Source organism: Pteropus vampyrus, unplaced genomic scaffold, assembly GCF_000151845.1.
Source record: "Pteropus vampyrus isolate Shadow unplaced genomic scaffold, Pvam_2.0 Scaffold8, whole genome shotgun sequence".
Taxonomy (NCBI): Eukaryota; Metazoa; Chordata; class Mammalia; order Chiroptera; family Pteropodidae; genus Pteropus; species Pteropus vampyrus.
Window position 1 is genome coordinate 12,098,141 of NW_011888789.1, and position 15,576 is coordinate 12,113,716.

Below are 15,576 nucleotides of genomic sequence, written 5' to 3' on the forward strand. Positions count from 1 at the left end.
TTTGGATTTGTACCCGGAAAGGCTGAACTTTTCTGTTTATGTCCACTCTGTATAGGTGTATGCTGTATGCTCTCAAGCCCTGTCTCCCCAGGTACAGCATATCCACACTGGGTTGGGGCCCGAATAAAACCAGCATTTACTGAGCACCAAATATTAAACTTAACACTCTCATACAACTTCATTTTATTCCTAAAACCATTCTTATTTTATACTTGAAGAAACAGAAAATATTAACTAGCTGCCTGAGGCTACACAGAAAGTGGCAGTGCACAGATTTGGACCTAACTCAGTCTGACTCCCAAGGCCACAAAGCTACACTGGCTCTCTTGACTCTGACGTTTCCTGAGAGCCTAAGAAAGCACATGTAGTCAGTGCTCAATATGTCTGTGACTCCACCGAAAGACAGCCATAAGCTTCAGTACAAGGAGGGCTCTGTTCCCACCCTGACTTCACCCAGGGGAGCTGTCAGGTGATGCACCTTTTTGGAGGCGAGATATTCCATGCCTCGGGCCACCTGATAGGCACAGGATACCAGGTCCTTGGAGGAGAGCTGCTCCTCTGGGTTGTGGCTGGGATTGTAACAGTATTCCAGCCCAGGAGGCCTCCGGGCCTGCAGGTACTCCCGTAGGTTGCCCTTGGAGGCATATTCCACGATGACGTACAAAGGACCTGAAGCATGAGGATGAAGAGGCCATCAGGGCAGGCAGGCCAGTAAGCAGGTTGCGCCTCACCTCAAGGAAACCCCACCCCCAATGGCATATCCTAACCTAACCTCCCCTCCCCTTTAGGGAACCAGGGAAATTCATTCCACTGCTCAAACAGAGGGAAATCATTCTTCCCAGCACAGTCCAGAAAGTTCCCGAACAGAGTTGGGGATAGAAGCCCTAATCTTCCGTTACTATCCACACAGTGTCTGTGAATCTTGGCACCCGTATTCTCAGATGAACACCAATGGGCATCAGCCCAGACCCCAAGAAATGCATTGCAATTGCTGCTAAACCTGCCTCTCTCCTTACTCCAGTTCCCTAACATGGTTCAGAGAAGTCTGATCACTGGTACCCAGTTCACTATCTTCTCCTTGACAGATACTATTAGTTGAACAGCAGGCCCGGCTTCCCATCTGAGACCCTACCCCAAATAGGGTGGGAATGCTGGCCTGGCTTAGTGCCTACCGTCCTGTGTGCAGGCCCCCAGCAGGTTGATGATGTTCTTGTGTTTCCCAATCATCTTCATCATCTCCATTTCTGAGATCAGGTCTGACAGGTCTTTCTCCGTTGCATCCGCTTTGTATACAAACCAGAGAAAGGGATGATATTTACTTGGGAAGGGAGGGCAACAAGAGAAAAGCTAAGGGACAAGGGATGAGGTGGATGCCCAAGGAGTCCTGTTTCCCCTGGAGTGGCTTCTCTTTTCCCCTTTTCACTTTCAAATTTATTTTCCCTTCCCTCTCATGACAGCTGTTGTTGCAATATGTGGTAATGAGTGGGGCAGAGGACACAGTAAGGAAAATCAGCTAGTGATGGAATCTAGAATAAACACCCGACCACAACCCAGGCTGATCCCAAGGCACAAAGTGAAATTATGGCAACCTCAGGATGCAGGATGCCCCCTCTACTCCCAGGTAACCCTAGGCAGGCTGTGCAGCAGGTGTAAGCAAAGAAAGAGCACCAGAGAAGGTGTTCTGTTTGGCCCGGGACCCACAGTTCACTTGGCAAGGAAAGGGATCATTTTTGTAAGGACAGAAACTTCACTTACACTTCAACATCTTCACAGCCACTTTGGTCACACGGTTGGGTTTGTCCTTGTCCAGCCCAATGGCCTCCGCCAACACCACCTGCCCAAAGCAGCCCTCTCCTAGGGGTTTGCCTAAAACCAGTCTTTTGGGGAAACAAAGGGTGGTGTAAGTTGGGGTGGGTAGAGTTCAAACTTTGAGAGGACATTCCATCTCCACCTTTCCATATTTCACCCAACTGCGAGTGGGAAGTGAAAAAGATTCTAGACCCATCTGGTACACCTTCATTCCCCAGATGGTCTCAGTATAGACAACTCCCATCATTAGAATAACAAGCAGGGGACTTCTTCATAAATTGAGAGTTAGAATATTACCTATCTCGAGGCAGCTCCCAGCGGGGGTCTTCGGGAAGCTCATATTCAGAAACTCCAGCCAGCATTGGGGTGCCACTGGAGGAGAGACGTGAGGGCCGGACCAGCAGAACCCCAGAGTTCATGGATGCGCTGGAGTCAGCTGACACCTACAGGGAAGCGTGGGGTCACCTTTCTAGCAAGGAGACGGGGAGAGGTACGGATTCTTCCAATTCCTAGCCAGGGCTTTTCACCATTGGCAGAGGTATATATGTTACCTGATGTTCCTTCCCTAGCACAGAGTGGCAGAAAGAGCACAAGAGGCCAGAAGGTTTAAGGCCTAAAACGGACTGCTTTTTGCCACTGTCTAGCTTTTAACATGAACAGACCATGTGTGCCTCTTCCAGACTAACATTTTATAACTTATCATTGCAATAACAGCTCTATTTTGTCCCGATTCTTTGTGAAAACCCCACTTCCGATTATGGATTCCTAACTCCCAAAGCACCTCCCGGAATTAGTACAGTTCTGCATGGATGTTCCTCCTCTCACACGCCTTCACCTTCTGTTCCATTTTCTTGGTGGAGAGGAGGGTGGGCACACAGGAGAGAGGGCATCTTGGGACCTGACTCAGGTCCTCCTCTCTATTCTATCTTCACACCTCTAACTGGGACAGTTTGAACTCACAATCCCTTGCACATTCAATCCAGCTGGGACTTTCTCTCAATCCATGTGCCAGGTTACATTGGGCACATGGAATTCATGGACTAGAACAGCCAGAAACCCAACTCTGGAGCACATGGGCAGGACATTCCACTGCCCCAGCCCAGAAGCCAAAAAGCAAAGTCGAAGCAGCAGGCTGGGGACACTGGAAAGGCCGGACATTAGCAGGTCCTGGAGAAGCCCCTGGGGGGCACAAGGAGAGAAGGTGATGCAGAGCGTGCAAATCCCCTATCTACTTTCTGTTACCTGTCTGCGCAGAGGGATGCTTTTGGCCAGCTTGTGCACAGCCATCTGGCTGTGGAAGTCACTCTTCTTGGTGCCACTCTTCATCTTGTAGATGATGACAGACCCCACCATGCAGGAGATGAGGAAGGCTCCCGTGCAGTAGATGATGATCTCCAGGTACAGGGGTGAGGTCATCACCGCCGGTCTCTCCTCCAGGGCTGAGTCAGTGTGAACAGGGTGTTAGTAGGCTCTGGAGACCCAGCCCACTAGGGTCCCTAGCTCCTAGCTCCATAAGAAAAACAACACCTGTCTCCTTTTTTCTGGGAATCTTTAGGGCAGAGAAGAACCAAGTCAGGTCCTAGCTAGGACTTGGGTTCTGGCACTGAGCAGATCAGACATCTTGTTCTTTGAGGCTTCCTTATCCTGACTCAAATCCCCTAAGAGGGATCAACTAGAACTATTTTGCTACATGGGGCCCGTTATCATTAATTCAGGAGCCCTTCTTGCTCAGCTGGATTGCTGGGCTAGACAGATACAAGGTACCCTGCAAGGGACAACTAAGAAGTCCCTTCTTCTGAATGCCTATCTCAGCCTCCACATGGAAACATGGCCCTTCACTGCAATGCCTTATCACTGTGTACATACACCTATCACGTAGGGACAGATAAACCATTTTACGAGTCTTTTGTTCTGACAGTCCATGAAAGCTGGGATGGTGCCTTGTTAATTTCTGGAGGCCATAGCACCTGGCATATAGTGGTACTCACAGAATGAGGACAAATGAGGGCAGGAGGAAAGGGTGTGTCTGTGTCCTGACTTAATATCTCACCTTTGTCACGTCAGACATGTAAATATTTACACCTAGCCAAACCACAGGCCAAACTGACTTAATTTCTAAACATGTCTGGACTGCTTGAGATTAAAAATATAAACATATTTTCAGTTCTTAAGAATTCTACTCATAGGCCCTAACTCCTAAAGCTGAAGAAGGAAATGGGGGTGGGGAGGGGTCATGTTTTATTCTTTCCTCCTATCTTCCACTTAGAATTCACCCCATTCCCACAGAAGCCCATCCATTCAATCCACCATTCCTTTCCACATGAGAGACTGGGAGCATTTACGTCCAGCCTCAGAGTACCGGCTTCACAGAACACTCCATCCCCACCAATGTGAACATCCCTCTTCCTTCCACAGCCTTGCTCCCAACCCTCCCCTTTAAAAATCCCCAGCCAGCCACGGAGGCAGACACCCTGGGGACCTCCCCCCAAGATACACGGGGTGTCACCCCGACTGAGTTCCAAGGGAACTTCTGGGGCCTGACAAGATGACAGCAGAGCTGATAACAAGGAGAAGTGTTTGTTTTTCTCTTTCCCCAGTGTTAAGAAACGAAGACAACTGAGAGGGAGCACACACGGGACAGACAGTGACAATGCTAAAAACAGAACACTTCTCTGCCTCAAGCAGGGGTGTTATCAGACCCTGTTGGGCAAGCAGGGCAGAAGAGGAGAGAGAAGAGAAGGCAGTGTCAGCAGTAACAAGAACAGCACAGCACCCAGACCCACATGCAGGACCCTCAAAGAGGCAGCGACCACTAGCTCTGGCCCTGCAGTCACCAGCCAGCCACCCTGAGCAGGCTGCAGGCTCCTTCCTTCCCGGCCCAACACATAGACCTCCACTCTTGGGACAGAAGAAACATCAGTAGCCAAAAAAGGATAAATGGGTACCATCCACTAGCTGCAGCTACCTGAGACAGGCCTTACTTAAAGCAGCTCAAGTCTACTGGTCTCCGTAGAACCTCTCTGAGACCAGAGGAGGGCCATATAGAAAGTGTGGGGGGTGGGGGCGTGGAGGCTGGCAATGCTAGCAAGCAGCAAGCCCCTCTTTACACGGTGCCTCCATTCAGTTAAAGAAGGAGTGGGGCCCTTTCTGAGACATTTGGGGCTGGCAAAAAGGGATCAGAAAAATCAGGGATGGCTGCTAGACCCAAGGATGGAAGGAGCCTGCCCTGGAGGACAGCCTGGCTGCAGGTTAAACCCAGATCCCATGCATGCATTGCACTGGCCAAGGGGAGAGCCAGATGCAGATGTACAGGTGGGAGGCCTCTGTGTTTCTGCAAAACGAGGAAAGCTCCTGTGTGAGCTGAGAGGAACTGACCCTCAAGGGTGGAGAAATTGCTGGAGCCATCCACTGGCCCACAGACCCCGTTCCTCTACCTCTCCTGGCTCTGTGTCTCCCCCAGTCCCGCAATGCATGGTCCCCCCGTGCCCATGGCGAGGGCAGGACATCGAGAGGAGAAGTACAGTGTATACCTTCCAGAACGGTCAACCATGCAGAGTGATGGGAGAGTCCGATAGAGTTACCCGCCAAGCACGTATACTCCCCCGCGTCCTCAAAGGAGACATTCCTTAAGTGAAGCACTTCCATCTCTTTGTCAGTGGTATTAACTCCGGCAGTCTAGAAGAGACAATGGAAGCAAAATGGACAAGCATAGGACATGAGACCTCTAGAGACACAGAGAAAGGGAGTGAGAAAGAGAAGGGAGAAAAAAAAACAGAGGAAGAGACGCTCCCCAGTGTCTCCTTTGCAACAACGAACAGACAAAAACCACCAGGCAGCGAGACCTGTTAGAGAGAGAGACCCTGAGGGAGGAACTCCGGCAGACCTGAGACAACAAGGGCTGGTTATGACCCTTCACCAGACGTTGGCAGCCCCTGGCCCATCCAAGCATGCGGGCGGTGGGCAGCATGGAGAAATGGGGACCGGCGGGCAGGGGGGCTGTTTGGTTTCAGGTAAAGAAAGTCAGAGGGCACACACAGGAGGGATGGAAGGGTGCTGTACTTACACACACACACACACACACACACACACACAGTCTGAGGATGGTGGTTTACAAGGGAACACCTGGTACCTTCTCATACCCACCACTCAAACCTTCAGTCTGAAGTATCGTTCAAAACACAGCAAGACTGTCCCCATGAATGTACACGAAGCCAAGGAACACACAGAAGGCACAAAGGGAGCAGATACCAACACAATACCAAACCAAACAGCCTCCCAGGCCGGGTATTTTTCCATGGCTCTGGGCACTAGAAATATAGCAGGATAACAGGGAGAGTTGGGCGCTGGCTTCCCCACCTGCCCCAGCAGCTTGGGGCCAAAATCAAACTCCCAGCACAGGGCCCCATCCATCTCCCCGTTACCTTTTGCCACAGGTCTGGTGACAGTGAGCCACGCAGACTGGTTAGCTTCACCAATATAATTGGAAACCTTACACACATACTCCCCGCTCTGGGCCTCTGTCACATTGAACAGGGTCAGCACTTCCGCATCCGAGCTATTAATCCCCGAATGCTGGAACAAACCAACGACACGCCAGTCAGTTGGGCAAACACTGAGATGTGCCCATACTTTGCTCTCATGTAATGTGAAGGCAGGTAGCTAAGGCAAGGAAGACGTTAAGTGAGATTTATCATCTTTCCCTTTTTAGGAGGCTGAAACAAGTTGGCTTTAAAATCCAAAGGATTTGACTGCAAAATAACTTAAAAAAAATAACTGCCCCCATCAAACATTCTGTACTAAACCCACTCTTCCAGGACTAGGGCAGAGATTGTGAATGGCCAGAAACAGTGGCCAAGGTCTAAGGTCATGGTCCCATTTCCTAGACAGTGGTGTCAGCACCGAAGCAAAGAGGAAGGATGGCCAATAAATCTCTGGGACAGCCAAGCCAGGGGAGGGTGAGGTCTAACTCTGGGACCAGGAGGTAAACCACTTTCCCAGCTTCTGGTTACTTCCTGCAGCAAGATCCACTGGAGAATTAGGCAATTACCTTCCCTGGATTAATGAAGCATTCAGGGACAATCAAATGTCTGGGAGTGAGAGGAAAAAAGAAAGAACATGCCATTACTCCCGATACTATTTAGAATTTACCTATGGCATTGCTTTCCTAACTCCTCCTGAGCGGTGCCCTTATCATTCACTCCACTTGCCAGAAAAAATATGACTAGGGAAGCAGGGTAGAGACTAGGAAACACTTGCTGGAAAGGCTTTGATCCTGGGCAAGGGAAAAAGCAGGAGTCCAAAGGCCTTCCTTGAGTAGCTGACCCAAAAGCCTGAGCAAAGTCACTCTCAAAGCTCTTTAGAAACCAGCAATGCCCACCTACCTCCCATTGCACCTCCACTCTATGACCTGTCGCTAGTCCTGGGGAATGTGATTAGTCCCTATGTAAGATGGGAACGTGTGCCTGAAGGGTAAGGGATGAGTCCCAGTCATGGGCACTGAGGGTGAACACAGCAACTTGGTCTCCTTCCCAGCACCCAGCCCACAGAGACTGGGAGCCAAGATTACCTTCAAGATCTGGACATAAGGCAGGTTGTCTGGACCAATCTTACTCCCATTCACCTCGATGTGCTTTAGCCACTGGATGTGGGGCTGTGGGTCACTGTATACTTTACACATGAACTCCACATTGCTGCCCAGGGCCACTGTTTTGTTGGCAGGCAACCCTGCCTGCAGGATGGGCCGGTGAGGGGACCGCTCTGTGGAGGAAGGGAGAGGAGAGTCTTGTCAGGCCCTGTGATAGCCCGCTCCTGGCTGGGATGCTGACAGAGGGAATCCCAAAGACCACAAAGAGAAGGGCACTCCCCACTTGGCTTTCCCTGTGTTGGGCAGTGCACTGCCCAGCCCCTCTGCTGAGCCCCTTGAACGGGAGGTGGGAGAAGGGACACCCTCTCCTCAGGCCCTAGGCTATTAGGAACCTCTTTTCCAAGGCAAGGCCTCCATATTTATAGGCAAAAGAAGTCTCCCTTGCCCTATAACTTAGTCACACACTCAGACCGAACTTTCCTTACCTACAGTTACAGAGTCACTTAGATTCTTGTTGTTCAAAGTGTGATCCAAGAGCAACAGCCCAGCATCACCTAGGAGCTTGTTAGAAATGGCAAACTGCAGGCTCAACACCACAACTCCTGAACCAGAAGTTTCTTTTTAGACTATCTCCTCAAAACCAAGACAGAATGCTGCATATGAAACTCTACTTTAAGATATCTATAGATTGAGATTCAGAATGTCTAGAAAGAATAGGCTGCAGTAACAGCGCCTGGCGTCTCATGCGATGCCCTGGAGTCAGCATGGGTCTGGAGTTGTGCATTAACTAGGCGTCTGACCACACCGAGCCTCTATTTGCTCTTTTCTAGAGTGGGAATAATGGTACCTTCATTGCAGGGGTGCCATGAGAATTGCAGGTGATATGTTTAAAGTGCCTAGCATACTGTTGGCATTCATGAAGCAATAGCTACTCTTATGTTGAATTTAACACCACTATTCCAGTCACCTCTTACAGGAGAGACTATCATCAGCGCCTTTCACTTGAACAATGAGTCGTTAGCACTATCTGATCTTCTCAACTCTATTTCCAGATAAGAAAAGCTGAAGCACAAAAAAGGAAAGTGACTTGCTTAAAGTGGCAGAGCGATTCCTTGCCAACACCACCCTAACTCTATCCCTAACTAAACCTGGACCCCGTCGCTGTTTTCTCAAAGCCCCCGCTCTCCTCCCTCTAACCTCCTGCTCCTTTCGCCACTTGCATTCTTACCCACGACATCAAGCTGGTAGGTATGGTTGATGCTGCCATACTCATTCTCCACAATGCAGGTGTAATTGCCCTTGTCAGAAGGCACGACGGAGTCCATTATGATACTCCAGGTGGCATAACGGACCTGAGGGGAAACATGTCAAAGGGCTCCATTGAGAGTCTGGAGAAAAATGCAGGCAGAAGCCACCTGGCAGTGTTAGCGTCCTGTGGCACTTACTCTCCAGCCCGAGCACAGAGCACACCACCTGTGCGCACTGCGAGGCATGGCCTGCCTACCCCCCAGCCCATTCGCATGCTGGAAAACACACATTAGGCAAACTCGGTGTGAAGAACTCTGGATGTCTGCCTGTAACAGCGAATGCCATTTGTGAGCTGGACAAATGTGCCTTCGGCACTCTCTCAAAAAAAAAACCCAGGAAACTTTCTCAACTCTACACCTTATCCAAACTATTCCTGTGCCAGAATGGCTCCCCACTAAGAGTCTGGCCTTTCTGCCCTTGATATCTCATTTCGAAAACCATCTCTTCTGGCCCAGTCTTTAGTCAAAATTGTTCTCACTAACACTCTATACCTCTAATGAAGCGCTGGCCACAGCCTGCTTTTCATGACAGTGCTCACGGACATCTGCCCTCCTACGAGACTGGCAGTACTGTCTTGTACCACTCATAGCATGGTGCCTTGCATACAGTAAGTGTTTGGTGAATTAATTTAAAACGTTTCCATATTTTTTCTGATCTCCTGCTTTTCTTACACAAGATAAAATGAGAAAAGAGCAGCTAAATGAGATGGGAGAGAAACAGGGACTAAAGGGCTGATCAGAGACTCTGAAGAAGGTATTCCAATGAAAATGTTCTTCCTACAATGTAAATGGGCAAAGAACATGAAAGGAAATGGAAGGCGTTTATTAACATCTGAAAATTCTAAGTCTGTTAATAAGCAAAACAATGCACAAGAGAATAATGAGATGCTTTCATCCATCAAATCTGTTGGCAAATATAGTGAGCTTATCATTCTCATACTCTGCTAGGGGAGGGCGAATTAATTTTCTTTTTTAAGAAAGTAATTGTAACCACAATAAAGTAAAATTTAAAAATAAAATAAAACCAGAACCAACTCATTATCTGCATCATCCTTCCTTAGAGCAAATATCACAATGAAATTTTATGTTTTCCCATTGTACTTTGAACTGTCTTGGCTAGTATACTTTCTAGAAAGACATGTGTTCAAGAAATACTGATGTAATAAATGAATAAGCGAATGAATAAATAAAATTATCTAATTACCAGGAAAAAAAGAGTAATTGGGTAATATTTATCAAGAGCTTAAAAAATGCTTATATACTAGTAACTTCGCTTCTAACAATTTGTCCTAAGGAAGAACATTTAAAAAATGCTAACAAAAATATAAGTACAAAGATAGTTCACTGTAACATTAATTACAATATTGAAAAGCTAGAAAATAAATAGCACAAAACAGTTCATCAAATTATGGGACATTCTGATAATGGAATATTATGAAGCAATGAAAAATTAGCTCCCAAATCTGTGGCAAAATATTCATGTTATAATGTCAAGTGCCAAGATAAGAAACTACATACACGACGTAATCAACTATCTAAAAACCACATACAAAGAAAAGAGACAGAAAAATTTAAACTTTATTTGCACTACTTTATATTGGAAAATTTTCTAAAATGTATTGCTTTTATAGTTAGAAAGTACTATTTGAAATAATTAAAGACATGTAATAAGGATTTTCAAAGTTGGCTTCTCCCATGCCTCTTACTCTAACTTTCGTATCTACACACGCACCTTGTAGCCGCCAATCCTGTGGTCAGGTTTAAACTCCTTGCCATTTTTCAGCCAGCGCAGTGTGGGGTTAGGAGTCCCACTGGAAGGGCATTTAAACTTCACTGTCTTGGCAGCTGGCACTGCATGCAGTTTTTTTTCCATCTTTTCTGGGGACGTCCAGTATGGAGCCACGGCTATCCAGGGAAAGCCAAGAGAGACAGGCAGGGGGCTGGTCAGGCTCAGGAGCAATAGCCCAGGTCAGGAGCTGGAGGCCCCTGCCCAACTTCCCAACGACTGTGAACTATGCCCCCACTGATCAGGATGCCTGAGGGAATCCCATTGGCAAGCACGACGAGCCCACATGCCCACTCCTCCTCCCATTCTCCAATCAGCTGAGCCACTCCCTTCCCGCCCAAACCCAACAGCCAGGTCCGAAGGGTGGTAACGTAGGAAACAGTGTCTCACGCATACGGTTTGGTTTGGTGTTATCTGTCTCTTTCTCCTCTGAAGAGGAGTCATCATCGTCATCATCATCCTCTGAGGAAGGGAGAGCATCTATGGGAAGGAGAAAGGGGCAGTGAGGTCCCTCCGAGGGAAGGGGGCTCTCTAGATTTCCATCCTTATCGACAGCCACCCCCTACATATAAAGGCCAACCCACTTATCGATGAACACGGACTCCCTCCCCACACTGACTTCCAGGCCCACTCTTCCCTTGGTGACTGTCTCTCGGTGGGATAAAAACAGTTCATTAAGTATTGAATGCACTATGCTTGCCACCTTCTTTCCCCAACCCAAAGAACTGCCCCTCTCTGTCCAGATGTCATTATACTGGGCAGTTCCTCTTTCATTTGATTCTACCCTTCACTCAGAGACTCTCCCCACTTATGGTACCACCTGGTTGCACTGGGTCTCAGAACGAGCACCCAGGGAACCTGCATCCTCCTTTGGCCTGCTAACCATTGAGAAATCCAGACAGAACTAGGCACACTGAGGCCAGAAGCTATTTCCAAAGCCATGGGCTGAACGACCTACAGTCAGACTTTTCCTAGTATGCATCTGGTAAGGTTTAGAAGCTGCCGTTCTTAACCAGAGCTGATAGGGAGGCCACTACACAGTCCATAGCTGCCAACACCTCTCCCCAAGTATCCGCCCCTTTTAAGAGGCTTGACATGCATGTGGTCACCAATCAGGGTTCCTGCCAGGTCTTTCTCCAGTCCTTCCTAGTGTTTTGGGGGGGGTCTGGAGGGAAAGAGACGAGGCGAGTCCCTGTTAGGGGCAAGTTCTAAAGGATGAGTTGGGGAGGTGCCAAGCCCACACCCTGGGGTACACAAATGGCAGAAAGGAAATTTCAGCTCTACTTTGTTTCATCCCACTTTTGTGAAAGTCACATTCTAAAAGTGGCAGATTCCCAAAGTCACAGAGCTCTAGGGTTCCCTGGCTGCCTTAACATAGGGCCATAGCTGGAAGACAGATGTTTTCCATAAAGCCTGTGGATATGGCGATGCACCTGGATCCTTCTCCATCTCAGTAGGGACTTCACGACATATTCTGAGACTCTAATCACTAAGCCGAGTACCAAGTCCAAATGGCAAGGGAATGAGAATATGGAAGCTGAATGAGCCCTACATAGCACCCTGGAAATCTGGGCAAGTGGTAGAAAAATCAGTGTCTTACTGCCCCAAGAGTATCAGTAATCACCTCCGAGGTAGATCTGGAAAGCCCCAGATCTGGCCCAGGGCCTGCGCCACTTGGTCACCCCTCTGAAAGCTAAGCCACGCAGCGGGCAGGGAGCAATGTTAGTGGGCAGCAGTTTCTGAAGCAGAGTGGGGGCAGATCACGGAAGGGGAGGAGGTTCATCATCTCCTGAAACTAGCAGAGAGGGTAGGAGGGGTGGATCCAAGGAGAAAGTGAGGGCAAGGCTTTGCTACCAACCTGAGACATTGACGGAGAAGTAGGTGGTGTCGCTGCCTGAGGGGCTGCTGGTCACACAAGCGTAGAGGCCAGAGTCGGTAGGCACGGAATCCCGCACCTCCACCTCCTCCCCTGTGATGCGGGTACGGTTGCTTTCCACCAGCTGTACCCCGTCCCGCAGCCAGTTGATGCTCTGGACATCGTCCCGCAGCCGACAGCGAAGCTGCAGCAGGTCACCAGGGTGGACCAGGAAGGACTCCACTTCCACAGGGGCTCCCCAGGGCTGGGCTGCAGCCACCCACAGGGGCCAGGAAGAGGAACCAAGGGACAGGAAAGGAAGAGAAGGAGAGGGAAGGAGGAGAGAGACAAAGGGAATTATGCTAGCTGCACTGAGCTGCCACATCCCAGGGGCCACAGAGCTGGGGAGGTGGGGACTGGAATACGGGTCAGTCAGGAAAAGGCTGGCTACCTTGGAACCCCATCTCTTCTTCTCTACCCCAGTCCTCCAAAGGTCAAAGGAAGAAAAAGGCAAAGTTAGGAAGCAGCTGCAGCAGCATTAAGCAGTTCACATTTCATTTCCCTCCATCTAGGGGGATAAGGCCTGCCCGCTCCAGGACTTCTGTGTCCAGAGTACCCCCTTCCCACATGCTCAGTTCTTTGCCAAGAATGGCCACTTCCCAGAGGAACACCCCGTTTCCTTTTGGCTAGGTCAGCCTCACCCCTTTCCTTAGTAACAGTTGAAGAAATCCCACCCCTCAAAAATCCAGCAGCCCCACCCAAGTTGAGAGAAGGCAATTTGTCAACTGGGTGGCTCTCAGTTCAAGTGATTCAGCAGTGGGGGTTTGGCCCCCGCAATGAGTCAGATACATAAGATGCATATGGGGGAAGAGATAGCCCAAAGAGAGGTCAGCTCAGGAAAGCCTCTAGCTAACAGGTGTCAGGCCAGAGGCTTCGGAGCTTTTGCCTATATTAGGAACAGAGGCCTGCAGCTGCCACAAAACCCACACTTGTGCTGGCAGCCTAAGCCAGTGCACACAAAGCTCCTTTCTCCTCATTCCACTGCAGGGATCCCTCTCTCAAGCCCCCCACCTTCTTCTTCCCCAACACACTGTCACATAAGTCCAGTCTCCCTTGACTCTATTTTCTCGGAATCTGGATAGTCCACAGCTCACAAGATCTGATGAGACTCTGTCCACACAACTATCCCTATCATGACCAAAAACTCCACACTTGTGCTAAAAAGAACGCCTAAAGCCAGACACACCTAAGAGTGCACTATGCCAGGCTGTTATCCACCTCATGAGCATCCCCTTTTTCACTAACAAGGGGTAAATCCAGTTTCTACTTCCCTTCAGGAGGTTTAAGCATGCCCCAGCATCTTCTGCTAACTGTCCACTCCCCACCAAAAGAATGTGCTTGGTGCAACTTATATCTACCAACTGACTTAGGCGCCATTGCTTTGGGCAGTCTTATTTCTCACCAATTCACCATCAGAGGTTCACCTGGGACACCTCACACACCTCCATGGCCCTGAAGGGCTTGTGTCTCTGCCTGGCTCTCTCTATTCACCCTCCGGTTCTCCGCTGGGCTGGTAACTCTGCCTCAAAGGCTTTTCTGATTCCTGGTCTGGGTCAGGTGCCCTCCCATTGCACTTGTCACACTGAAAGAAAGTCCCCTTTCTTGACTGAGTTGTGAGGGTGGAACGTATCATATCTACCTTTAAATCACCTACTATGGTGCCTGGCACACAAGAGTTGCTCAACAAATGCCTGCTGGATAATGCAATAAATAAATATGCACAGTCACACTGTCTCCTTATTGTCTTCCTTTCTAAACTCCCTTTCCTTCTTCACCACCCTCCTTTTAAATAACTTATTCTGAAGTGCTAAACAAGTTTCCACTAGAAGCCTTACAAACGAAGAAATAGGAGTCCTGAGCGACAAGTGGCACCGAGAAGTAATCTTCCTCAGTGAGGCCTCGAATGAGGCTGGGGGGCCAAGGCTGAAACCCAAGGGCTCTGTCTTAAATATTGGGTAAATACTGAACCATCAAAAAGGGGGTGCTGCTTTAAAAGGGTTTGAAACCACTAGGTTAGCACTCATTTATTTTTGTGAATCACATCGAGAGGAGCACCAACCGCAAAGGTGAGCAGACCACACAACTGATTAAAAATAAGCTTTTGTGGGTCTCATAAAAAGTTATTCTTTCCATTTTTAATGGTTTGTGGTTTGCCAAAAGAAAGTAGAAAAAAAGCAGTTCAGACTTGACCGTTAAGGAAATAGAAGACACTCCTATTGATCCCATCTCATTTCCCTTCGTGACCTCACAGATGAAATATTTTGCAGCTCGTGATCTGTACCAGCCGGCCGTTGGTCAAACTGTAAACTCAGTAAACTCAAATTCTTAGCCTCCAGCATCACAGCCTATTTTGACAGGTCCCAGAGACAAAAAGATAGGAAAGAGAACACGGGCATTTCCCCAAGTGTAAGCAGCAAAGGGACACTGGCCCTGTTGAAACCAGCTCTGGCTGATTCTAGCTTGGAGCCCTTACTTCCCGTTCATTCCAACCAGTTTTGTATAAACAAAACTCTTCTATATGATCTATACAAAGCCTCAAAACCTGCTTTCTATTTCCTGCCCCTGGAATTCAAACTCGCCCTGATCCTCTAGACCTTGGTGCACTGTGTCCAATTATTCTCTTGATCAAGATCCTACACACTGTGTGTAGGATAAAATCTAAACCCAGTTTGACATCTAAGCCTCTTCACAATTTGTTCCCATCTCTCCATACAACCTTCTTCTCCCTACCTTCCACTCCATGTCTGGCTATTCTCGGCACCGAATGCGTTTTCCTCCCACAACAAAACTTACTCTTGTTCACGGGTGTCAGCCACTTTTCTAGAGTCCTCCTGCCCCATACTCCTCAATGTGCTCCATCAAAGACATCCAGGAAGCGTTCTGTTGGAGCTAGTGTGACGCTGTTTTCTGTAAAACGGTTGCTGTCTGAACCCCACAAATTCTCACTCAATTACATATCGTCTTGTATAGTTTCTTTTTAAAATACCTTTATCAAGATATAATTTGCATGCCATAAAAATACATAATTCAATGTTTTTCAGTATATTTGCAGTTATGCCACCAACACCACAATTAACTTTTTGGAACATTTTTATCACCCCAAAAAGAAACCCTGTACCTGTTCAGTCACTCACCATCGCCACCCCCACCCCTCAGTCTAGGCAACCACTGATCT

At 48.5% G+C, this 15,576-nt stretch overlaps 1 protein-coding gene across 14 annotated transcripts in view; it reads right to left on the bottom strand.

Annotated features, from left to right (window-relative positions):
* The window catches only part of FGFR1 (fibroblast growth factor receptor 1), a 45,698-nt gene that overhangs the window by 2,696 nt on the left and 27,426 nt on the right, over nt 1–15,576 (bottom strand). For 5 of the 14 annotated variants that reach the window (XM_011372472.1, XM_023538579.1, XM_023538574.1 and 2 more), the window contains 11 exons: nt 12,345–12,611; nt 10,877–10,966; nt 10,433–10,605; nt 8,622–8,745; nt 7,376–7,566; nt 5,340–5,484; nt 3,046–3,248; nt 2,107–2,252; nt 1,756–1,877; nt 1,173–1,283; nt 479–669 (listed from right to left, as the gene is read on the bottom strand). In XM_011372472.1, the coding sequence (XP_011370774.1) occupies nt 479–669; nt 1,173–1,283; nt 1,756–1,877; nt 2,107–2,252; nt 3,046–3,248; nt 5,340–5,484; nt 7,376–7,566; nt 8,622–8,745; nt 10,433–10,605; nt 10,877–10,966; nt 12,345–12,611 (1,763 nt within the window). Of the gene's footprint in view, nt 1–478; nt 670–1,172; nt 1,284–1,755; nt 1,878–2,106; nt 2,253–3,045; nt 3,249–5,339; nt 5,485–7,375; nt 7,567–8,621; nt 8,746–10,432; nt 10,606–10,876; nt 10,967–12,344; nt 12,612–12,792; nt 12,821–15,576 lie in introns of those variants that run through there. The other 9 variants (XM_011372507.2, XM_023538604.1, XM_023538586.1 and 6 more) reach the window with 8 other exon arrangements.